This window comes from Entelurus aequoreus, linkage group LG02 (genome assembly GCF_033978785.1).
Source record: "Entelurus aequoreus isolate RoL-2023_Sb linkage group LG02, RoL_Eaeq_v1.1, whole genome shotgun sequence".
Classification (NCBI taxonomy): Eukaryota; Metazoa; Chordata; class Actinopteri; order Syngnathiformes; family Syngnathidae; genus Entelurus; species Entelurus aequoreus.
Window position 1 is genome coordinate 15,526,920 of NC_084732.1, and position 25,359 is coordinate 15,552,278.

The window sequence follows — 25,359 nt, forward strand, 5'->3', positions numbered from 1 at the left end:
TTAATAAAACACCCATTGTTTGATTTTTATCCGCATTTAAACAAGACTTGGTGTTATATGAGGGTCTTTGATTCAGTGTTTTGGTAATCATAATGCCATGACCTGTAGAAAAAAAATCTAAATAAATGTAAATAAACTTGGATCTCATGATTTTTTTCCCCTCTCCCTTCCTCGATCTGCAGTTTGCGGCCCGGGCATCGACATCGGCAATGACATCAACGAATTTCGGAGTTTGGAGAACTGCACTGTCGTGGAGGGCTACTTGCAGATTCTCCTCATCACCGAAAAGAACAACAACCTGGATGTCTTGCGCTCCCTCACCTTCCCCAAGCTGACCATGATCACCGACTACCTGCTCCTCTTCCGGGTGTCCGGCCTGTACAGTCTGAGCACGCTGTTCCCCAACCTCACGGTGATCCGCGGCCGCAACCTCTTCTATAACTACGCCCTGGTCATCTTCGAGAACATCAGCCTGAAGGACATCGGCTTGTACAACCTGCGGAACATCACCCGAGGCGCCATCCGTATCGAGAAGAACCCAGAACTGTGCTACCTGGACTCCATCGACTGGTCGCTCATCATGGACGCCGAGTTCAACAACTTCATCGCCGAAAACAAGCAGTCCAAGGAGTGCAGCGACGTGTGTCCGGGCATCATGGAGAACAACCCGCAGTGCAGGAAGACCATGTTCAAAAACAACTACAACTACCGCTGCTGGAACTCCAACCACTGCCAGAAAGGTAAGATCTTTATCTTTCAACTTGGCGCTATTGGCCGCAGACCGCTTCCTGCCTAATTCCTCTCAAAAGTGGCCGTAACTCCCCTTTTTATAGGTTGTTGTTTTGATGCGCTGTTTTCACCTGCAAGAAACAGGGCAAAGGAAAGCACTAAGCACCCTTCTAGTCTTTATGACTGCAGTGTTTTAGATGACTTCTTTTCGCTTTTGTTGCTGTATCAGTGGACCTGTTTTGTTGGCTCACTGTGTGTGTGTGTGTGTGTGTGTGGCTAAAGTGTTGCCCCGGCGACCAGTGCCTCGCTGCGGACTCAGCATGTTGATGTTTTCGGTCTTGTGACAACATGAAACCGTCACCGGAAAAGGCTGGGGTTTTGCATAGCGTCCAAACATGTCTGACGCAGGCCTGTGGGTTGGAGTTAAACAGCTGAAGGAAGCAAGGTGTTTAGGATCGAGGTGTCGGATGGATCATTTGCCTTACTATAACATTATACCGTATTTTCCGGACCATACGGTGCACGGTGAATGGTCTATTTTCGATCTTTTTTTCATATAAAGGGCGCATTAAAAGTGTCATATTAATATTTTTTTCTACATTAAAACACTTCCTTGTGGTCTACATAACATGTAATGGTGATTTTATGGTCAAAATGTAGCATAGATTATGTTTTACAGACCATCTTCAAGCTGCTTTCTGACAGTCTCTTCAGGATGCGCCGTTTTGTGGGCGGTCTTATTTACGTGGCTCACCTTCGGCAGCGTCTTCTCCCCGTCGTCTTTGCTGTAGTGGTGTAGCGTGCAAGGACGGGAGTGGAAGAAGTTTCAAATGATGGAGCTAACTGTTTTAATGGCATTCAGACTTTACTTAAATCATTAACGGAGCAGCATCTCCTCATCCGGAAACAACAAGAAGGCCGGAAATGTGTCCCGTTAAAAAACGTCCGACCGGAACTCTAATAACTAAAGTTCCTTGGGTGAATAATGTAAACTCACTACACCGCTATGTTTTAGCGCTTTCATGGCGGGTTTACTGACTATAAGTAAGAACTAGAGATGTCCGATAATGGCTTTTTTGCCTATATCCGATATTCCGATATTGTCCAACTCTTAATTACCGATTCCAATATCAACCGATGCTGATAAATACAGTCGTGGAATTAACACATTAATATGCCTAATTTTGTTGTGATGCCCCGCTGGATGCATTAAACAATGTAACAAGGTTTTCCAAAATAAATCAACTCAAGTTATGGAAAAAAATGCCAACATGGCACTGCCATATTTATTATTGAAGTCACAAAGTGCATTACTTTTTTTAACATGCCTCAAAACAGCATCTTGGAATTTGGGACATGCTCTCCCTGAGAGAGCATGAGGAGGTTGAGGTGGGCGGGTTTGGGGGGGGGGGGGGTAGGTGGTAGCAGGGGTGTATATTGTAGCCCGGAAGAGTTAGTGCTGCAAGGGGTTATGGGTATTTGTTCTGTTGTGTTTATGTTGTGTTACGGTGCGGATGTTTTCCCGAAATGTGTTTGTCATTCTTGTTTGGTTCTGGTTCACAGTGTGGCACATATTTGTAACAGTGTTAAAGTTGTTTATACGGCTACCCTCAGTGTGACCTGTATGGCTGTTGACCAAGTATGCTTGCATTCACTTGTGTGTGTGAAAAGCCGTAGATATTATGTAATCGGGCCGGCACGCAAAGGCAGTGCCTTAAAGGCACGCCCCCAATATTGTTGTCTGGGTGGAAATCGGGAGAAATTCGGGAGAATGGTTGCCCCGGGAGATTTTCGGGAGGGCCACTGAGGGCCCCGGGAAAATCGGGAGGGTTGGCAAGTATGACTGGGAGACGCAACTGCTCTGTACTTCTCCCTACGTCCGTGTACCACTCCGTACAACGGCGTTTTAAAAAGTCATAAATTTTACTTACTGAAACCGATACCGATAATTTCCGATATTACATTTTAAAGCATTTATCGGCCGATAATATCGGACATCTCTACTAATTTCTCTGACTTTTTTGTGAATGGTTGGTTATAGTAAACATTTACATAATTATACAGACAAAATGCAACCATTCCTACTGTCCAAGAATGAAAATTTTAGCCGAAAGCGCTGCACAGTATTATTTATTTTCTCTGTTTTTGGATGACGAGAATCAAAATGTTAGTCTTGCGACGTTGTCTGTGGACCAGGAAGGTTGGCCTCCTTCACGTATGGACGAATGAACACATGAACTATGCACATTTTCGCACGTTATTTTAGCGTCATGGTTTACGACAACTTTCAGTCAAGTCTAACCTAGTTTAGTATTTGCAGTAGATTGGCAGTTGATGAGGAATTGCTCCACTCTAAGCCATCCTCAGTATTTTCTGCATATTAAAATAATGAGAGTATCAAGACTAGGTCTTTGGCGTGGTTTGCTCTCCCGTGGTGCAAAAGAATTGGAACGGACGTGGCGTGCAGGCAAAGACATATTTAATTATTACTATAAACTCAAACAAAAGGTACAAACAAAAGGCGCTCACAGCGGAGGTAAAAAACTTGACTAGAAAAACAAAGGGCGCGCACAATGGCGGAGAACTATGAACATTAAACAAACAAAAACTTACGTGACAAGAGATGAAACAAGAACTAACGTGACAAGGAACTGTGGACATGGCATGAATGGGTGATGTCGCCAGGACGAACAACAGAAACAGAAAAGCCTATATAGTGACATGATAAGTGAAAACAGGTGCGTGACTAACTGTGAAAACGTGAGACAGGTGTGTGTGAGACCAAACGTGGAACAGGTGAAACTAATGGTTGCTATGGTGACAAACAAAACCAGGAAGTGAAACAAGGAACTAAGGAAATGTCCAAAAAACAAAACAGCACATGGCCAAACAAAAACATGAACACAGACATGACAGAACCCCCCCCTTACGGACAGATCCCAGATGTCCAAAAACAAAAAACAGGATCAAGAGTCATGGGAGGGGGGGAGGGGGACATGGCGGTGGGTCGCCAGACCAGGTGTCCCCGAATCCACCGGGGCAGAGTCAGGTGGCGGCGGCGGGTAGACCGCCGCTGAACCTGACGAGGTGGGCGACCTGGGAATGGCCACATTCGTGGCAGACGAGGAGGTCGGCGCACCTGGCGTGGCGGACGCCCATGGAATGGCCACATCCTTGGCAGACGAGGAAGTGGGCGCGTTGTCGTGGCAGGCGGCGAAGCTTGGCGTGGTGCGTCAGGCGGCGAAGCTTGGCGTGGCGGGTCTTGGCGTGGGTCTTGGTCTTGGCGTGGGTCTTGGTCTTGGTCTTGGCGAGGGTCTGGGTCTTGGACTTGGTCTTGGACTTGGACTTGGCGTGGTTGGTCTTGGTCTTGGCGTAGTTGGTCTTGGACTTGGTCTTGGTGTGGCGGTGCTTGGACTTGGTCTTGGTTTGGGTCACTTGGCGGGTCTTGGTCTTGGTCACTTGGCGGGTCTTGGTCTTGGTCACTTGGCGGGTCTTGGTCACTTGGCGGGTCTTGGTCTTGGTCACTTGGCGGTTCTTGGTCACTTGGCGGTTCTAGGTCACTTGGCGGTTCTTGGTCTTGGCTTTGGTCTTGGCGTGGGACAGCCACGGGCGGCACTTGGCGGCGTGGGGCAGCCACGGGCGGCACTTGGCGGCGTGGGGCAGCCACGGGCGGCACTTGGCGGCGTGGGGCAGCCACGGGCGGCACTTGGCGGCGTGGGGCAGCCACGGGCGGCACTTGGCGGCGTGGGGCTGCGACTGGCGGCACTTGGCGGCGTGGGGCTGCGACTGGCGGCACTTGGCGGCGTGGAGCTGCGACTGGCGGCGCTTGGCGTGGAGCAGGTACTGGTGGCGCTTGGCGTGGAGCAGGTACTGGTGGTGCTTGGCGTGGAGCAGGTATTGGTGGCGCTTGGCGTGGAGCAGGTACTGGTGGCGCTTGGCGTGGAGCAGGTACTGGTGGCGCTTGGCGTGGAGCAGGTACTGGTGGCGCTTGGCGTGGAGCTGGGCGTGGAGCAGGTGGATCTTGGCATGGTCGAAAAACTGGTGGTGGCGGCCGTGCTGGTGGCTGTGGCTTGGCAGGTCGAAAGACAGGTGGTGGTGGTCGTGCTGGAGGCTGTGGCTTGGCGTGACGATGCTGACCCACCCCACCTGAACAATTCCCAGCCCTAGCCCCCCCCTCAAGGAGCGGATCCCAGACGCGCTCCCCGCGGTCTGGAACCGTCTTTTGGGGTGGGCGGAGGGGGTTCAGGAGGAGGGCAGAATCCTCCCCTCTAAATTGTCCAAAAGGTCTTTCGTTCCCCCCCACCTGGGCTTTTGTGGGTGAAAAAAAAATTTCTGACTTGGGCGTGGCATGAGTCCTGGGGGGCGGGGCATGAAAATTGGGTGACTGTGATTGACAGGATCTGATTTCTAAAAACATGTCTTGGTAATATTTAATCATGGATTTAGAGTCTTTGGTTGGATGTGGCTGACAAGAAAAAGAGTTCAGGGGAAAAAAATCCATGACGTCACCCACTGGCAGCGGCGTGACGTCGTCCTGGGGAAGCCGGGCTGGCTGCAGCTCGTTTCCGCCCGGAGGGGGAGGAGCTTGCGGGAACGATGCGTCCTTTCCAATGCTTGTGGAAGCCCTCCCTGACGTCCTTCGTTGGGAGCGGCGCTTCCGGGACTGCGGTGACGCAGCGCCATCCTCGGACCAAAGGGAGCTGATCGGCACCAGTTTGCCGGTCGGACCCCACATGAGATCCCTGCGCTCCATGGGGGAATGGCGGAGTGTCTCGGCTTCCATGGCGCGCAGGACCTCCCACGTTACCTCGTCAAAATTGTCCCATTTTTTTGCGGGAGAGCTCTCGTGCTGGCGACATCTATCAAGACTAGGTCTTTGGCGTGGTTTGCTCTCCCGTGGTGCAAAAGAATTGGAACGGACGTAGCGTGCAGGTAAAGACATATTTAATTATTACTATAAACTCAAACAAAAGGTACAAACAAAAGGCGCTCACAGCGGAGGTAAAAAACTTGACTAGAAAAACAAAGGGCGCGCACAATGGCGGAGAACTATGAACATTAAACAAACAAAAACTTACGTGACAAGAGATGAAACAAGAACTAACGTGACAAGGAACTGTGGACATGGCATGAATGGGTGATGTCGCCAGGACGAACAACAGAAACAGAAAAGCCTATATAGTGACATGATAAGTGAAAACAGGTGCGTGACTAACTGTGAAAACGTGAGACAGGTGTGTGTGAGACCAAACGTGGAACAGGTGAAACTAATGGTTGCTATGGTGACAAACAAAACCAGGAAGTGAAACCAGGAACCAAGGAAGTGTCCAAAAAACAAAACAGCACATGGCCAAACAAAAACATGAACACAGACATGACAGAGAGTATGCCAAAAAAAAACAAGTTTAACGACGGTCAAGGACATTAGTTGATTTTCCGGTTTATACTTTGTTTATTTCAATCGGCTGTTCAAAGCGTGTGTTGTACAGTAGGGATTGGGAAAGATTACAAAAAAAACTTCTCATTGAAGATACTGCAGTGAATTGTTGAAACCAACCTTACAGCACATCTTGGCAGGATGTCCCTGTAGAATTTTTTTTTTCTTCTGTACTTAATTAACATGCCGCTTATGGGGACGTGCAGATTAATAGTCCAGATGCATCATATGACTCTAAATTGGTCCACTTTGCATAATGACTTCTTTTATTGTTAATACTCCAAGCACATTCTCTTGACAGTACTACTACTGCAAGGCTTACATCAAATGTCAAATTGTGCATTCCTTACAAAATATTGATTATATAAATAGCTCTTTGACACCAAAATTATAGGATATCAATACTTTAAGTTATAAAATATACCAAAATCATACAAGAAGCGGTTAAAGGTTTCTGACGTTTTCAACGCATAACTACAATTTTTAAAATTATATGGAGGTATTTTGTCAACATGTCCTCCGTCAAACAGCCAGACATAAGGAGGTCAAGTGTAACAGGCTACATTCCATCCCCTGATAAATGTAGACTCTCCGTCCATAAACTGCCATGTTGAGACTAAGAAGTGATGTGTTTTTCAGACGACAGGAGGTGGGGAAAGAAATGAAGGAGTGGCAGCAGTCATAGGAAACAATCTAGCTGATTGAATATTTTACTGCTGTTGTTGGGGAAATTAGCCCAATAATGGCCGTCATACAGCCAGATCTGGCCCGCCACAACGTTTTATGTGGCCCACAAAAGCCTGGAAATAAATGTGTTTATATAGCACTCCATCTTTCTTACAAAATTTGTGTATTCAGAAATTTGCATGTACTGCATGCAATTGAATGTCTTCCAAACTTTAATATTATCTGATCATGCAACTAAATCGAGATTATATTGTTATTATTATGAACATTTCATATTACAGCTACTGTGACCATTATATGCAGAAATATGGGGAAATAACTACAAAAGTACACGGTGTTACAAAAAAGATCAGTTAGAATAATACATTATGTTGGATACAGAAAACATACAAACCCTTTATTTATTGAATCAAAAATACTGAAATTCCACGACATAGTGAATTTGCAAACAGCTAAAATTATACACAAAGCAAACTATAACTTTCTACCCAAGAATATCCAACAATTCTTCTCAACAAAAAGAGGAGAAATATAATCTTAGAGAAAAATTTAATTTAAAACATTTGTATGCACGTACAACACTTAAGACCTTCAGTATATCAGTATGTGGAATTAAATTATGGAATGGATTAAGCAAAGCAATCAAACAATGTACTAATATGATCCACTTCAAGAAACTCTTAAACTTAAAGGGTTTACAAAGTACAAAGAAGAAGAACCATGATAAGCATTCTGAATTTATTTCATCCATCCATTTATTTTCAAAACAATCTTACTCATCTCACAATATGAAATGTAACTTACTTCACCGAGTATTATTTATTTATCTTTATTGTGATTACTTATGGAGTACATTGTGAATAAATTGAGAACAGGAAGTGAACAAAAGTTTTAGCAACTGTTATGTAAAAGAAAAGTAAATAAGGTCTGCTTCTTCCTACTCCTTTTCGAACATGTTGAAAAGAGAAATTGGAAATTGTGATGTATCATGTTGTATGCTTGCATGTTCCAAATAAACTCAAAGGTCGGGTGCAATGTGAGCTGGGCGGCAGCCGAAAGCAGGGCACTTGGCCGTCCGATCCTCGGCTACAGAAGCTAGCTCTTGGGACGTGGAACGTCACCTCGCTAGGGGGGAAGGAGCCTGAGCTAGTGCGCGAGGTGGAGAAGTTCCGGCTAGATATAGTCGGACTCACTTCGATGCACAGCAAGGGCTCCGGAACCAGTTCTCTCGAGAGGGGATGGACTCTCTTCCACTCTGGCGTTGCCGGCAGTGAGAGGCGACGGGCTGGGGTGGCAATTCTTGTTGCCCCCCGGCTCAGAACCTGCATGTTGGAGTTCAACCCGGTGGACGAGAGGGTAGCTTCCCTCCGCCTTCGGGTGGGGGGACGGGTCCTGACTGTTGTTTGCGCTTACGCGCCAAACAGCAGCTCAGAGTACCCACCCTTTTTGGATTCACTCGAGGGAGTACTTGAGGGTGCTCCCCCGGGTGATTCCCTCGTTCTACTGTCCGTCTCTTGTTTCATGTTAGCATTTAAGCGAGCAAGCTGGTGCCGGTCAGTCCGTAAGTTCATCAAAGTGCATTAATGTTTCCATCATTTTATTTTAAAACGGTAATACTAAGTTTTACAGTGGCTATCATTAATATTGTTTATCGTTACTTCCCTACAACAAACTATATTATATTAACATTTATTCAACACATAAATGCTTAAATATCTGATTGTCACCCTGACTTATAAATTCAAAGCAAGTTAGCCATCAATTTGTACGTAAAAAATATAATCAAATGTATTGCAATTGTGCAATAATATCTTTAGGTAATTATACATTCATGATAGTCATATATATATATTCACTGTTACAAGCGGCTTCACTGACCACTCTAAAGTATATATGGTGTATTATTGTCTATTCAGAATATACCGTAAATTCTGGACTATAAGCTGCTACTGTGAACCCTGCGGCATATAAATTGGTGCGGCTGATTTATGGATTTTTCTTTGTTGACTGCCATAATGCAAATAGTTTTTATCAAACTCATGCAAATGCACTGAAATGGAGTGTTATTGTTTGCGTTGTTGCGTCTGTTTTAGCTGATTGGAGAGCTAGCTTCCGCAGCTAATTTTGTTTGATTAGTCGTTTTTGCCGTGTTTCAGGCACCGTTTATGTAAATAAACATTTACAAAATCTTTCTTTGTAAATAACTAATTTCACAACGTACCGTATTTTCCGGACTATGAGGCGCACTTCAAATCATTGTTTTCCCCTCAAAACTCGACAGTGCGCCTTACAACCCGGTGCGCCTAAGTGTAAGGAATACGTTTGGTTGAGCTTACCCACCTCAAAGCTATTTTATTTGGTACATGGTATAATGATAAGTGTGACCAGTAGATGTCAGTCAAACGTAAGAGAGAAGTGTAGGCTGCACTATGATGGCAATATGACTCAAGTAAACAACACCAACATTTTATATGTTCCTTTGAAAATATAGAACATTACACACGACGCTGAAAAATCTATCAAAATGTTTTAGTACGACTTTGGTAAGCTATGAAGCCGCACCGCTTGATGTGCTTCAACATACGACTTATTATGGCGTGTGTATAAGGTAAGACATATTATCTGGTGTTTTGTTTCGCAATATTATGCAAAAGTAACTTTTGTTACCTTCTGGTACCTGCTGATCTGTATTTGGGATCTGCATAAATTCTGAAAAATTGCATGCTTCCGCCTTTGTAGTCCATAGTTGATAAGCTTCTACTTTTTCTCTATCTTCTTGTTATGGGACATTCATCCTCCGCTGTTGCCATTTCTAATATAAAGTAGTGTAAAGTTCTTACTTATATCTGTCAGTAAACTCGCCATGAAAGCGCTAAAATATACCGGTGTAGTGAGTTTACATTATTCACCCAAGAAACTTTAGTTATTAGAGAGTTCCGGTCAGACGGTTTTTCACGGGACACATTAGTTGTTGTTTCCGGATGATGAGATGCTGCTCCGTTATTGATTGAAGTAGAGTCTGAATGTCATTAAAACAGTTAGCTCCATCTTTTGACACTTCTTCCACTCCCGTCCTTGCACACTACACCGCTACAACAAAGATGACGGAGAAAAAACTCTGTCGAAGTATAGCCACGTAAATATAAATTTGGGGGCGGTATGGCATAGTGGGTAGAGCGGCCGTGCCAGAAATCTGAGGGTTGCAGGTTCGCTCCCCGCCTCTTGACATCCAAATCGCTACCATTGTGTCCGTGGGCAGGACACTTCACCCTTGTCCCCGGTGCCGCTCACACTGGTGAATGAATGATGAATGAATGATAGGTGGTGGTCGGAGAGGCCGTAGGCGCAAACTGGCAGCCTCGCTTCCGTCAGTCTACCCCAGGGCAGCTGTGGCTACAAATGTAGCTTACCACCACCGCTTCTCTGTGAGCGCTTTGAATATCTAATAATAGAAAAGCGCTATATAAACTCTAATCCATTATTATTATTATTATAAATAAGACCGCCCGCAAAACGGCGCAGGGTTGTAACGACTGTCAGAAAGCGGCTTGAAGATTATCTGTTAAGCATAATCTATCCAACATTTTGACCAAAGAACCACCATTACATGTTATGTAGACCACAAGGAAGTGTTTTACATTTAGAATTTTTTTTTTTAAAAATGACTCCTTTAATTCACCCTATAATCCGCGCCTTTTATATAAAAAGGATCAAAAATAAACCATTCATCGGCAATGCGCCTTATAATCCGGTGTGCCCTATGGTCCGTAAAATACTGTAGATCTCTGCGGCCTGTAGTTCAAAGCGACTAATAGATAGATAGATAGTACTTTATTGATTCCGTCAGGAGAGTTAATGTATGGAAAAATAAGTTTTTCATCTAAAATTGCGGTTGGGTGCTCTATAATCCAGCAAATAGGGCATATTGGAGAACAAATGCTTGATGTAATCAAATGTGAGAGTTTGCCAACGAACAGGTCTGTGGTTGCTAATAGGGTCCCATAACGTCACTCTGCGCCATTACATTGCACCACACCTGTTGCGCTCGAACCCGCAGCCGTCCAAGCCTGAAGTGCCGTACGTTCAGACAGCTGTAGTCTTCAGGCTGCCATTTATCAAAACCCGACTTGGGTGAGCTCAGATGAGCTACTTTGAGCCATGACTGTGTTTTTGTGAGTCAGTCGCTGCGAAGTCAGCCAAACGTAGAGGAAGTGGAGCGGGACCCCGTAAAGGCGCTGTCTGCCAGGCTCCAGAGGGAGTCTGTTAGCCTGGCAAATGGGCCATCGGCTGCTGCCGTCGCTGCCTTTATAGAGGAAGAAAAGGGGGAACACACACTTGATTTGATTACAAGCAGCATGAGCGCCACGGCTCCTGCCAGCCGAGACGCCATTGTTGGGCCATTTATTAGGCGCCTAATAGGAGGCGGGTGAAGTCAGGAGAGAGTCATTGAGTTGTCTGCTGGCTGCCAAAGATCAGAGGCTACCTGCATGAGTGCCGGGTCTAATTGGACACCATGAAAGCCCTGTTTGTCTGGACATGTCATTGTCTTATTTTTTTATGGCCGCCTTACTTCAAACGCCGCCAGCTCCTTGCGGATGTGAGCAGTCAAGGGCCGTATGATGGTAATTGTGATTTGGCCCGTATCGAGCTCGGGTAATCTTATCTGAGATCTATTGTTTGAATGTGCCGCAGTCAGTTTCCAGACCAAGTCGTCCATTCATCAGCGCAATAAAAGGCCCGGACGGAAAAGAATAAGTGCTGTTTTCATTGAGTTATAACATAAAGCAGTGTTTTTCAACCACTGTGCCACGAGATACAGTCTGGAGATTATGCAGTTTCAACTATTTGAGTTAAAAATATTTTTTGAAAACCAGTAATTATAATCTGCAAAATAGTGTGCCATTGTTGAGTGTCGGTGCTGTCTAGATCTTGACGGAGTAACCATGTTATACTATACCATATCAGTAGGTGGGAGCCGGTAGCTAATTGCTTTGTAAATGTCTGGAACACGTCGTGTGAGACGACGATAGTTTGTCGTGATTACAATATGCAGGCAACAGCGGGAGGCAGCGTGCAGGTAAAAAGGTATCTTAACACTTAAACCAAAAATATATAAAAGGCGAGTGCCGCTAAGAAAAGGCATTGAAGCTTAGGGATGGCTATGTAAAACGAAACTAAAATTGAACTGGCTGCAAAGTAAACAAAAACAGAATGCTGGACGACAGCAAAGACTTACAGCGTGTGGAGCAGACGGCGTCCACAAAGTACTTTTAGATTGATTGAAACTTTTATTAGTAGATTGCACAGTACAGTACATATTCCGTACAATTGACCACTAAATGGTAACACCCGAATAAGTTTTTCAACTTGTTTAAGTCGGGGTCCACGTTCATCAATTCATGGTAAATCAACAATGTCCCCACAAAGAAGGATAGCGTCCCCATAACTGAAATAGTCTTGATTGCGAAAACAAAGCAGGTGCGGGGAATAGCGTTCAAGAAAGACATGAAACTGCTCCAGGAAAATACCAACAAAATGGGAAAAGCCACCAAAATAGGAGCGCAAGACAAGAACTAAAACACTACACACAGGAAAACACCAAAAAACTCAAAATAAGTCGCGGCGTGATGTGACAGGTGGTGACATTACACCTACTTTGAGACAAGCGCTATAGTGATGCATGCTTGGTTATGGTTTGAATTCATATCCAACAATTGCGAGAACGACTTTTTATTGCCAATATCGGCTAATGAGTTTCATTTTTCAATGATTTCTGCCGGTTGTGTGCCTCTGGATTTTTTTCAATGCAAAAAATGTGTCTTGGCTCAGAAAAAGTTGAAAAACACTGACATAAAGGATGTGATTTCTGCCTGCACTCATTCATAAAACGACGACAGAAAGCGCTTCAAAGTCTGTTTGCTCTTCTGGGAAAGTGCGGTTTCTTTTCTATATTTGCGGTAAGGGCGGCATTCTTCTGTGTTTACCTCCTGTGTTTGTCTTTTGGTGTTTTTCTCACGTTACCAACTCGCAGTTTCTTCTCTCAAGACGGGCCATGTCCGTGCATGCGGGGGTAAACACCTCACACGCCGGAGAGAGGAAAAAAAAAAGCATGGGAGGTGTTTTTCCGGTGCTTTTGTATCTCAGGAGGAGATGAAAGCACATCATTAAAGTACAAAGGAAGTCTTCTGGGATTTACTGGAAGGAATGTTTTGTATTTTTAACCTCTGCCCACAGGGAATACACATAAAACCGGGTTGTTGCTCACTGCGATTAGCTTAATTTACCGTCTTCTGCATGTCAGGGTTGCTCGTTTGATTTGGAATGTTTTTGTTTGGACTATTTTTATTTGTAGTACTACAGTACAGTAAATACCACAGTATATTGTCAAATTATGCTTGATTTATGTTATGTTTTTGCTTGGGGATGGGTACCTTTCACATTTGAACTGATACAGTACCAATTCCCGGTACCTAGGACTTGATACTAATACTCAACAATACCAATTTTCGCTTTTTTTTTTTTTGTGGTAGTAAATGTTTTTGTTGTTTGTTTCACGGTAAAATCCTTTTTTTTAATCGTCTGTTCAGATCCCCTTATGTGGGATCTGAACCGAGGATGTCGTTGTGGCTTGTGCAGCCCTTTGAGACACTTGTGATTTAGGGCTATATAAATAAACATTGATTGATGATTGATTGATTTTTTAAATTTAAAAATGAGCTGAAAATTATTCCCACGCACTTCAGTAGTTATATCTTCTTTTTTTACTTCATTAAGTCTAATTTGCTAGTATCCATTCATTTCAGTTTGTCCGAGCTGGTAAAGATTCGATTCGAAATCGATTCTTGGGGTTAACGATTCGATTCAGAATTGATTCTCGATTGAAAACGATCCTCGATTGAAAATCAATACTTTTTTAATGACATTGGGTGCCAGTTCTATGATTAAGTACATTCCTCCATAAAATAGATAAACATCTCTATTAAATGTATATATTACTTAAAAGAAAACTGGTTTTGTTGAATAAAATTCTACTCTACAAACATTTAATAAAGTCGAATAGAAATAAGGCAACAGGAGACATATCCAACACTTCTCTTTGCTAAAGTAAATCTGTACAGCGGACAATATGATTTGCCTGTCTGACAGGACAGGGTACATAAAAATAAAAAATAAATAAAAACTTTTTGGAATCGATTAAAAATCGTTACAAATAAGAATCACGATTAATTTGACAATCTAATGTTTTTGACACCCCTACTAGCTGGTGTGTTGCCTTAGGTAGTCTTTGCCATTACGTTGAATGAGCCAGTGTTGTCTTTTGTTAAAGGGACCCTTATGCAAAAGCAACTTTTTCTTACCTATTGGTACCTGCTGTTGTGTATTTGGGATCTGCATAAGTCCCGAAAATGTAAAATCAAACCAAAGAGGCATTACAGAGATATTTATAAAACAACCTTGACCTTCCTACTTCCGGTAAAGGAACCGTTTAGAATTTGCCCCATTGGTGAAGTTTGTGCCATTAGCGACGTCAGCGGGTTATCCAAGTATGGTATAAATTTACTCAAAGTGCTTTGTTAGTCCGCGCTGCAGTTAATAAGCTCTCTTTCTCTCTATCCTCTTGTTGTGGGGTAGACTGGTTCGTACATGCACATGAATTCTCAGCTGTTGCCATTTCTAATACAAAGTACCGTATAGTCTGAACTTATATCTGTCAGTAAAATTGCTACAGAAGAGCTAAAAATACAACAAAGATGGCGAGGAGAAGAGGCTGTCAAAGTGGGGCCACGTACATAAGATTGCCCAAAAAACGGCGCATCCTGAAGAAACGGTCAGAAGGGGGTCTGTAAAACATAATCTATGCATCCCCTAGAGGGGGGGTGTTACCCACATATGCGGTCCTCTCCAAGGTTTCTCATAGTCATTCACATTGACGTCCCACTGGGGTGAGTTTTCCTTGCCCGTATGTGGGCTCTGTACCGAGGATGTCGTTGTGGCTTGTACAGCCCTTTGAGACACTTGTGATTTAGGGCTATACGAATAAACATTGATTGATTGATTGATTGATATTGACCCAAAGAGCCACCATTACATGTTATGTAGACCATAAGGTAGGGCTGGGCGATATGGACGAAAAAGTATACAGTATCTCGATATATTTTTGCTTAAACTCTATATTCGATATATATCTCCATATATTTTCCGGACTAATATGACATTTTGAAGCGATATTTACTCAAATTGAAGTGAATGACAACTGTACTGTAAACAGCCAGTGGCACTTTTATTAACCCAGTTAGTCAAGATGGGTATTAACAGCACAGAAAATAATCTGTTTAAGTAACACAGAATTACATACCATAAATAAAATAGAAAAATATTATTTCTACATAAAATGAATAACATAGCTGTGCAAATAATACAACATTTATCAAACTCAGATAAAAAAATACATTTGCCGGCACTTTTTAATTCCCAGTCTACGATGTAATGGGCTGTCACACACATACGGTTCTGTGGTCCTACTAGACCACATCAGCGCCAATTAAGTGACTTTACTTAATTGTGCGGCTATGATCTTCCTCACTTCGACGTACATTTCGCTTGAATATTCCCTCTTCTCTTCTCTGACTCTCTCTTCGTCATTTGGGATTTGCACGTCTGTTGTGATTTCCCTTCCTGGTCCGATGACCCGCCCTATCTTACTTTTGATTGGTCCGTAATGTTTTGCACTAATCTTAACCAATCGTGACTCATCATAGTGAACCAACCAACCAATCATGGATTTTCTATTACGTAAACCAACCAATCATTGATGTTTCCCATGCACACACTTATATGCACCTATCGGGAGACGAGACGAGACACCCAAAAAGCTGAAGTGGGCAGCGTGGAAACATTTCGGCTACCTAAAAAATTACCAAGGAGCCATTGAAGATGATGGCTCACCCTTACATAAAAAAAAGTTGCGGCTAAAGGGTCTAACAGGCCTGGGCAATTATTTTGCCTGGGGGGGGGACCAAATTTAGAGAAAAAAATGTGTCTGGGGGCCAGTATATCTATTTTTAGGAGCGCTAATACAAAACCTCACAATAATGTCTGATTGAATGCTAAAAAACGTTATGACAGACCGCCTTAAAAAACAGAATGGAATTTCAAAGTTTTTTACTGAATGAGACACCAAGAATGTACATGAAAATAAAGAATGTGGGATTTACAATATTAACTATGAACGATAAAACACTGAATATTGACAACATATGAACGTCACACCCCCTCTCGATCAACATATTTTACATTAAAGCGAAACGCAAAACAAAAATGCAACAAACACAGCAAAATATGAACGCGAAGGGTAACATATTAACCCGCCTACAATCTGATATATCACTAAGCTTTATAACTTTGTTGTAAAAATCTCCTTCTTGCTTCTTCCTGTCTGTGTTGAATAAACTACAGGAATTGTAAGTTGTAAATTGTAGTATATGTAATTAAAATATTTTTAATCCACACCTTTATTTGTATAGAAATATTGGTATTGTTGTGCAGCACAGTTAAAGGTGTCACGATCCGATCTAGATATTGATCCGATATTGGCAAAAAAATGAAACAAGTATCGGATATTGGCTTGTATCTAAAACCCCCGATACAAGGTCTGATGAAAGCAGTCCTGCACCACGTTTACCTGTGCAAAGCTGGACAGTCAGTTAAAGGCTAAATGTCTTCCAATAAGCACATAATGTTAGTGTTTTCTTGTATTGTAGTGAAGTCATTTACAAAAGGTAAACATGGTAGGCTATAGGCTATTAGGAGCTAGCAGCTACTATACACAACAGCTAAGTACACTATAACACACAAGGTAGACACAGTGTTTCCCATAAACTGCCAAGATACCTGTGGCGGTGAGGGCGTGGCTGTGGGCGTGGTCACCATGACATCATCGATTAATTTGCATAATTTACTACAATGATATGATTTTCTCTAAAAAGGCTCAAAAAATGTATACTTACTAATTAATAATAACAGTTTTGTTTTAAACGTCCATCCATCCATCCATTTTACAATATAATTACAACACTTTATGTACATATTTATATACAGATTTGAACAATAAGTTATTCACTGAAATATATTTATTAATTGTGGTTCTTACAAAAAATATATTTTATAAAATATAAAAGCTAAAATGTCTCTTAAAGCTCTGCCCCTTTAATTAGTGCATACTAAATAATTTAACTTTAGTCTACTACTACAACCATATTATTTACCAGCAACATAAAGTGAAACAGAGGCAGAGGTGTCCTGCCACAGTCAGTAACAAATAAACAGTAGTGGTCAAATACAAATAAAGCAACAAGAGAAGTATCCTACACTTCTCTTTTGTAAAGTAAAAAATAATAATTTTTTTTTAATTTGTGGCGGACGTAATTCTTTCGTGGCGGGCCGCCACAAATAAATGAATGTGTGGGAAACACTGTAGACATATGTGTAATAAGTGACCTTCAATATTGCAGTTTATATAATGTCAGTGTATAGTAAATATGAGTATAAAATACTTATCAAATAATTATAGTTGTATATTACTAACAGTTACAAATTATCCACTAACAAATGTGTCTGGATCAGTCAATTTACTGCATAATGCGCTTAATTTTAATGAATTATTGTGATTAGTATTTGATGCCAAAAAAACTAATTAACAGTCTACTTCAAAAGCATAGATAATGGGATTTGAGCCGAGGATGTCGTTGTGGCTTGTGCAGCCCTTTGAGACACTTGTGATTTAGGGCTATATAAATAAAGTTATTTTTGCCAGTATAAAACACTAACATAACATCAGGAGCTTGTAAAATAACAGCACTATACCCATCCATCCATCCATCCATCTATCCATTTTCTACTGCTTATCCCTTTCGGGGTCGCGGGGGGTGCTGGAGCCTATCTCAGCTACAATCGGGCGGAAGGCAGGGTACACCCTGGACAAGTCGCCACCTCATCGCAGGGCCAAACATTATGGGATCTAATTATATGCATTCCAGTTATTAACGCAGCATAAAGTAGATTATTAAAAATGAATGAATAGGCTTGGATGACAGGTGATGACAACTGAGTTTAACATTTTTCCCCTTGGTGGTCAAATAAGTAAATGTTAGTTTCATATCAATAATGTATGTATTATTAAGAATAACTTTTGTTTATATAATTATTTTATTAGTTTGATTAGTTATTTCCAACATTATTAAGTAACACTCAAATATGTGGTTTTATTGATTTTTTGTTGTGAAATGAATCAATGCATAATAATTGTGAAACCGTGATTATAACTCAGACTATATTCATAAAGTCAAAATCTATGATCGTTGCATTACTCCTGCACTGAATCTGACTCCATACTGTATGTCACCACCCACGGGTATTTTCATTTTCATACAGCAGGAAAAGGAGATAAAAATAGGTTTAGACTATATTTCACCCCCCACAAAAATTACCCGATCCCGGCCGTGGGGGCGTTTATTTCGTTTGAGGTCACGTCCAGCCTGTCTGACTTGTGCGATCCAGTGTTTACGGCTTAAGGAAACCCAGCGAGTACCAGTTCTCGCTGATGTCTGTCTAATCTCTGCTATGATTAGCTCTGTGCCCCCGTGTTCACTGAACACACACACATACTGAGACGCACCTTGTTTTCGCTTAAGTAGTTTAGAGAGGCGGTTTGCTATAATGCCTGATGCTAAAAACAAATTAATGTGTTTGCTATTAAGGGCTATATCATCAAAATAGCACATGGGATATCATGAAACCACTAGTTTGTGTTGCATTTCCTGCCCAAGAACACTTAATAATTAAAAATATATAATTTTGGTTCCATGTTGGTACATGTTATTATTTTTGGCATTTGCTGCTTCTAAAAAAGAAAAACATTTTTGTCCTCAGAAACCATTAAAAAAGCAGCATTGTCCCAGTATTTTAAGTCCACATCCCTGCGACCTGTTCACAGAGGCTGATTGGGCTGGTAATTACAGGGTCGACTGTGTAAAGCAGGGACATTCATGGCTGCTTTAATTGAACAGTCACACCCATCTGTGGAATGCCTGAAAGAGAACATTACTGGTTTGGTTGTGGTGACGGGTCCACTGTAATTATGTGGACTTTGATTGGGATCCGTGAACACCGTCTGATTGTGATGAGCTCTGACTGGGTCGAGTGTCTTGTCTGAGGTACGGTTAGTTTGTTTTCCTTCGAGGGTCCGCTTCCTTCTCTGCTCTCTCTACTGTGGTCACAAAAAACGTAAGATGAAATCACAGAGAGTGGACCCGTGGTCTCTACTTATACTGGAGTTTTAGGTTATTTTTGTGTGGTGCTGCCTGATATAAAATAATTAAAGGTCCCATGTTCTACTATTTTTCACCAATTTAAAATATGTCCGACAATGTCTCCGACAGAATGTGTCTCCAAGAAGCACTGTTTTAACCGCTTTTTACATGTACCGTTGTCCAACATAATAGATGCTCTATATCAGGGGTCTCAAACTCAATTTACCTGTTGGCTGATGGAGGTAGAGTCTGGCTGAAGCTTCAGAATCACGTTTTCACCATGTGACAAAATTTGTTAACTACTTCTACCTGCAGCAGTAGTGACCCTAGTGTTGTCCCAATACCAATATTTTGGTACGAGTACTAAAATGTATTTCGATACTTTTCGGTACTTTTCGATACTTTTCTAAATAAAGGACACCACATTTTAACCAAAAATCTTACGGTACATTTTACATATGTTTCTTATTGCAAGTTTGTCCTTAAATAAAATAGTGAACATACAAGACAACTTGTCTTTGAGTAGTAGGTAAGCAAACAAAGGCTCCTAATTTAGCTGCTGACATATGCAGTAACATATTGTCATTTTCCATTCTATTATTTTGTCAACATTATTAAGGACAAGTGGTAGAAAATGAATTATTAATCTACTTGTTCATTTACTGTTAATATCTGCTTAGCTTCTCTTTTAACATGTTCCATCTACACTTCTGTTAAAATGTAATAATCACTTATTCTTCTGTTGTTTGGATGCTTTACATTAGTTTTGGATAATACCCCAAGTTTAGGTATCAATCCGATACCAAGTAGTTACAGGATCATACATTTGTCATATTCAAAGTCCTCATGTGTCCAGGGACGTATTTACTGAGTTTATAAACATAATATACATTAAAAAAAAAAAACTAAGAAGATTTTGTGATGCTAAAAAATATTTATGTAATAATAGTAGTATCGACTAGATACTCTCCTGTACTTGGTATCATTACAGTGGATGTTAGGTGTAGATCCACCAATGGCGTTTGTTTATATTGTGAATCAAAAATACTGAAATTCCACGACCTAGTGAATTTGCAAACAGCTATAATTATACACAAAGGAAACTATAATCTGCTACCGAAGAATATACAACAATTCTTCTCAACAAAAGAGGGGAAATATAATTTAAAACATGTGTACGCACGTACAACACTTAAGACCTTCAGTATATCTGTATGTGGAATTAAATTATAGAATGGATTAAGCAAAGAAATCAAACAATGTACTAATATGATTCACTTCAAGAAACTCTTCAAACTTAAAGTGTTTACAAAGTACAAAGAAGAAGAACCATTATAAACTTTCTGAATGTATTTCATCCATCCATTCATTTTCTAGATACTCTTACTCATCTCACCATATGAAATATAACTTACTTCACCAATTATTATTTATTTATTTTTTATTGTTATTACTTATGGAGTATATTGTGAATACATTTAGAAGAGGAAGTGAACAAAAGTTTTAGCAACTGCTATGTAAAGGAAAAGGGGTAAAATTAAATAATCTCTGCTTCTTCCTACTCCTTTTCGAACATGTTGAATAGAGAAACTGGAAATTGTGATGTATCATGTTGAATGCATGCATGTTCCAAATAAACTCATAGTATATCAAATATAGTATGATTTGTTTTAGGGTGTGTAGTAAAGCCTGTTTTTTTGTTTTTCCTTTTTTAACAAAAGTTTCCTTTGTGAAGTGTAGTGCACGTAGACTGGGTTGGCTCATCAAGATAAAGACAGATCAGATGCGGGCTCTTGTCCAAGGGCAGGACTTTTTTTCGTTTCTGATGTCATGAAAACGCGGGGGTTCAAACGTGACCGTTTTCGCATCTCTTCTCTTAAAAGTGGAGCAAACAAGCCAGGGAAAACAAATATTTTTCCCACGTTTGGCTCTCATAAACGGGCTCCAGAGACACATGCTAGGACAGCATTACGAGTTTGCATAGGCACCATTTCTGCCCCTCTTGTTTTGATGCTTGTCCTCCCTCCAAGTTTGTCATATGGCATTGAGACTGCTTTATCGTCGCGAGCAAGGCCGACTGGATCGGCTCCAAGTAAGCCTTGGAGTCTAGTTGCGATAAGTCGCACATGAGCATGAGTTTTAGGGTTGCCAGAGAAGCCCGCCTCAGTTAACCAGCCGTCCCGCTGTTGTGAAGAGAATGGGAATCTTACACTCTGGCTCCCTTGAGATATTTCAGTCCTCTTCAGCATGTAAACACGAAAATACTGTCATCTTTAGACTTGTTTGTAGGTTTTGTGTTGTCTATAACGTTTGTTTTTGCATTTTAACAATGTGGGTTGTTGTTCAGTTCACATCTTGCCTTTTGGACAGAGCAAATAACAGACTGGGTGGCTCAGTAGGTCCTGTTCAATTTGACACTCTCCTGTTTTTTGGGGCAGTTCTTGTTTTTTTACATCCTGGTACAAACCATAGAATTGACTCCAGCTATGATAACGATCCAGCGACACCTGAAACCAAGATGACAATATCTCCTGACAAAACATAATGGACTCGCAGGTAATGGGATCGTGTTGTCGAAAAACCTAACGCACCCTTCTTTTTATTGTCTGGCCTCTGTTTTGGCTCCAGGGAATAACACTTTGTTTTTTATTTGTCATGTCCTTTTTTCCGGGGCAGTCAGTTGGGGGATGCCAGGAATGTCTTTTGTCTCCTGTTATCCAGTAGTGTCAGCTGATCTGACAAATGTGTTTTCCCAAACAAGTTCCACAAGGTGAACTGCTGGCACTGTTTAGACGCGTCTAAACGGAATAGTTTTGCTTTGTCGCCTCCGATGCTTTGGCTACAAGGAATTAGGAGGAAACAGTTTGCCAACAAGCAGTGCCTTCTACCATCACTCTTTCATCTGGTGATTTTTTTTAGGATTGTAATGGGGTGTATGTTTCTGCGTAGTCACTACACCGTCCCACAGACTTTCACTGTTTATTGTCTTCACCTGAAACACTCCAAGCAACCATGACACTTGTCGACGACTTAGCTTGTTAGCTTCCTTTGTCTTTAGTGAACAAAAACGATGAGAGACAGAGTGCTACTGAACAATCACTTTTTTGGGTGCAAATGTTGATCCGAAATCAGGGGAGAAGATATTTGTTAGATTGATTTGTACTCCCTCTAAATGAGTCATGTACGGTATTAAACACAGGAAAAATAAGGAAGGGAATCGATGCGTCCTCCTTGGCCCATGACTAAGTGTTACAGTACATGTATTCATATATTGTCGATAGTCCGACCAATTAATCGAATGATAAATGAAAATTAATTTAATAAATTTGCCCTCATGGCTAAATTTTCCAACTGGGGAAAAAAGTGCACTTCAAGATGTTCAATATTTATTGAAGTGCACATTTTTGCCAACAAGATTAAGAGTCAGTCCAATTGTTATTGTTTGCTTGCTTATTTAGGATAATTGATAGAGGTGGGAATCATTATTCGCTTACGATTATGATTCAAGTGCTACGATGGATTATAAATTCATTATTTATACTCCTATGATTTATTACATTGTATATTACCTTAAAATGGTAATATATCGTATAGTATATATTCTCAATGTATTACATTTAATTATTATTAATTAGGGGTCTAACCAATCGACTTACAATTCGATTTACAATTTGATGTTGTCGATATGATTTCAAAACTATTAAGTGAGTTGATATATATATATATGTATATATATATATATATATATATATATATATATATATATATATATATATATATATATATATATATATATATATATATATATATATATATATATATATATATATATATATATATATATATGTGTGTGTGTGTATATGTGTGTATATATATGTTTGTGTATATATATATGTTTGTGTATATGTACATATGTTTGTGTATATATATGAGTGTGTATATCAGGGGTCCCCAAAGTACGGCCCGCGGGCCGGATCTGGCCTCCCAGCATTCAAAACCCGGCCCACAGGAAGTCCCAAGTAAAAATTTTTTTATTTTTTTTTATTTTTATTTTTTAATCTTTCCTTTCTAATCCATTTTCTACCGCTTGTTACTCTTGGTGTCTCCTAGCCGCTCAGGCAAATCATATTGTCTAAAAATGAATTTTCCCATCGATAACCGTGACAATGTTAAATGTTGATGAACATCAATGTTAATTGATGTTAAATGACAAAACGGATTATAAAGACAATGTATATATATATATATATATATATATATATATATATATATATATATATATATATATATATATATATATATATATATATATATATATATATATATATATATATATATATATATATATATATATATATATATATATATATGCAGCCTGGCCCCCGGGCCAAATTTTTTTAACCCAATGCAGCCCCCGAGTCAAAAAGTTTGGGGACCCCTGGTGTGTGTATATATGTATATATATATATATATATATATATATATATATATATATATATATATATATATATATATATATATATATATATATATATATATATATATATATATATATATATATATATATATATATATATATATATATATATATATATATATATAATTAATTATATAATTATATACATTGCGACGGCCACCGTGCTGTATGTTGGTGTTAAGATGGGGTTTTTGTTTTGTCATTTGTCTATACACGGTGCAGTCGTATGTGTGCAGTATGTATAATTTATTTTAAAAAAAATCAAATTTTTTTTTCCCCCCCTCATTTACAGTTTTTCGTGACTTTTGTAGCTGGATGTAGAAATGACACCACTGAGGTGGAAGCAGGTTGCAGCGCCTCTGTACTCTTTAATGTCTTTGATGATCTTTGTGTTCTTTAATCTTTCCCTATTATGTTTTTGCCTTGGTCCTTGAATTTCTTGAGCCTGCACTGCAACCACATGGTTTTGATGTGCGCCTGAAAGAGTGGCAGTAGAACACAGAAGCTCTTAGGATTTTCATCACAAGTGACCTACTGTGTCCATCCATTTTCTACCGCTTGTCCCTTTCGGTGTCGCGGGGGGTGCTGGAGCCTATCTCAGCTGCATTTGGGCGGAAGGCGGGGTGCACCCTGGACAAGTCGCCACCTCATCACAGGGCCAACAGAGATAGACAGACAACATTCACACTCACATTCACACACTAGGGCCAATTTAGTGTTGCCAATCAACCTATCCCCATGTGCATGTTTTTGGAGGTGGGAGGAAGCCGGAGTACCCGGAGGGAACCCACGCAGTCATAGGGTGAACATGCAAACTCCACACAGAAAGATCCACAATTTCCCTTGTGGGTCAATAATGTTGGTCTTAGTCTAATACAGTACCTTTACCTATCATTAATGAACAAAGTATTTGACAATGGTATTTTTTGGAAAATTAACTTGCATCAGTTTCTAGATGTTCAGGTTTTATTTTGAAAATCATTAAAGCTCAAAATCAAAGCAGTTTATATTTAGCATTTTGTCCCCTTTACCGGAAATGAACCAAAATGTCACCATAATAGTACGTACCTTCACACCCTCCCATTACATGATTTATTTGGCATGCTTTTGTCCGTGCATGAAAATATTGTCAAGTGAGTAAGCATTCTACGAGTGTTTACTTTGTGGATTATTTTCAGTCTGGAAAAAATTGTCTCGCAGACCTATGCTAGTTACAATCCTAATTGAAGCATTGGTTGCATTTCCATGTGGGAAGTGTTTGTGGGATACCATCAGCTTCTATCAGCAGGTTTTGTAACCCGCAAAGAGGGGGCAGAGGTCACACAAGTCCATACTGAGCTGTCAGATTTATCCTATTTCAATCAATCAATCAATCAATGTTTATTTATATAGCCCTAAATCACAAGTGTCTCAAAGGGCTGCACAAGCCACAACGACATCCTCGGTACAGAGCCCACATACAGGCAAAGAAAAACTCACCCCAGTGGGACGTCGATGTGAATGACTATGAGAAACCTTGGAGAGGACCGCATATGTGGGTAACCCCCCACCCCTCTAGGGGAGACCGAAAGCAATGGATGTCGAGTGGGTCTGACATAACATTGTGAAAGTCCAGTCCACAGTGGATCCAACACATCAGCGAGAGTCCAGTCCATAGTGGGGCCAGCAGGAAACCGTCCCGAGCGGAGACGGGTCAGCAGCGCAGAGATGTCCCCAACCGA

The 25,359-nt window shown here is 40.8% G+C and overlaps 1 protein-coding gene across 4 annotated transcripts in view; it reads left to right on the forward strand.

Annotated features, from left to right (window-relative positions):
- Positions 1–25,359, forward strand: part of LOC133631050 (insulin-like growth factor 1 receptor) — a 135,439-nt gene that overhangs the window by 37,817 nt on the left and 72,263 nt on the right. For all 4 annotated transcript variants that reach the window (XM_062023055.1, XM_062023064.1, XM_062023072.1 and 1 more), the window contains exon 2: positions 183–740. In XM_062023055.1, the coding sequence (XP_061879039.1) occupies positions 183–740 (558 nt within the window). The remainder of the gene's footprint in view (positions 1–182; positions 741–25,359) is intronic.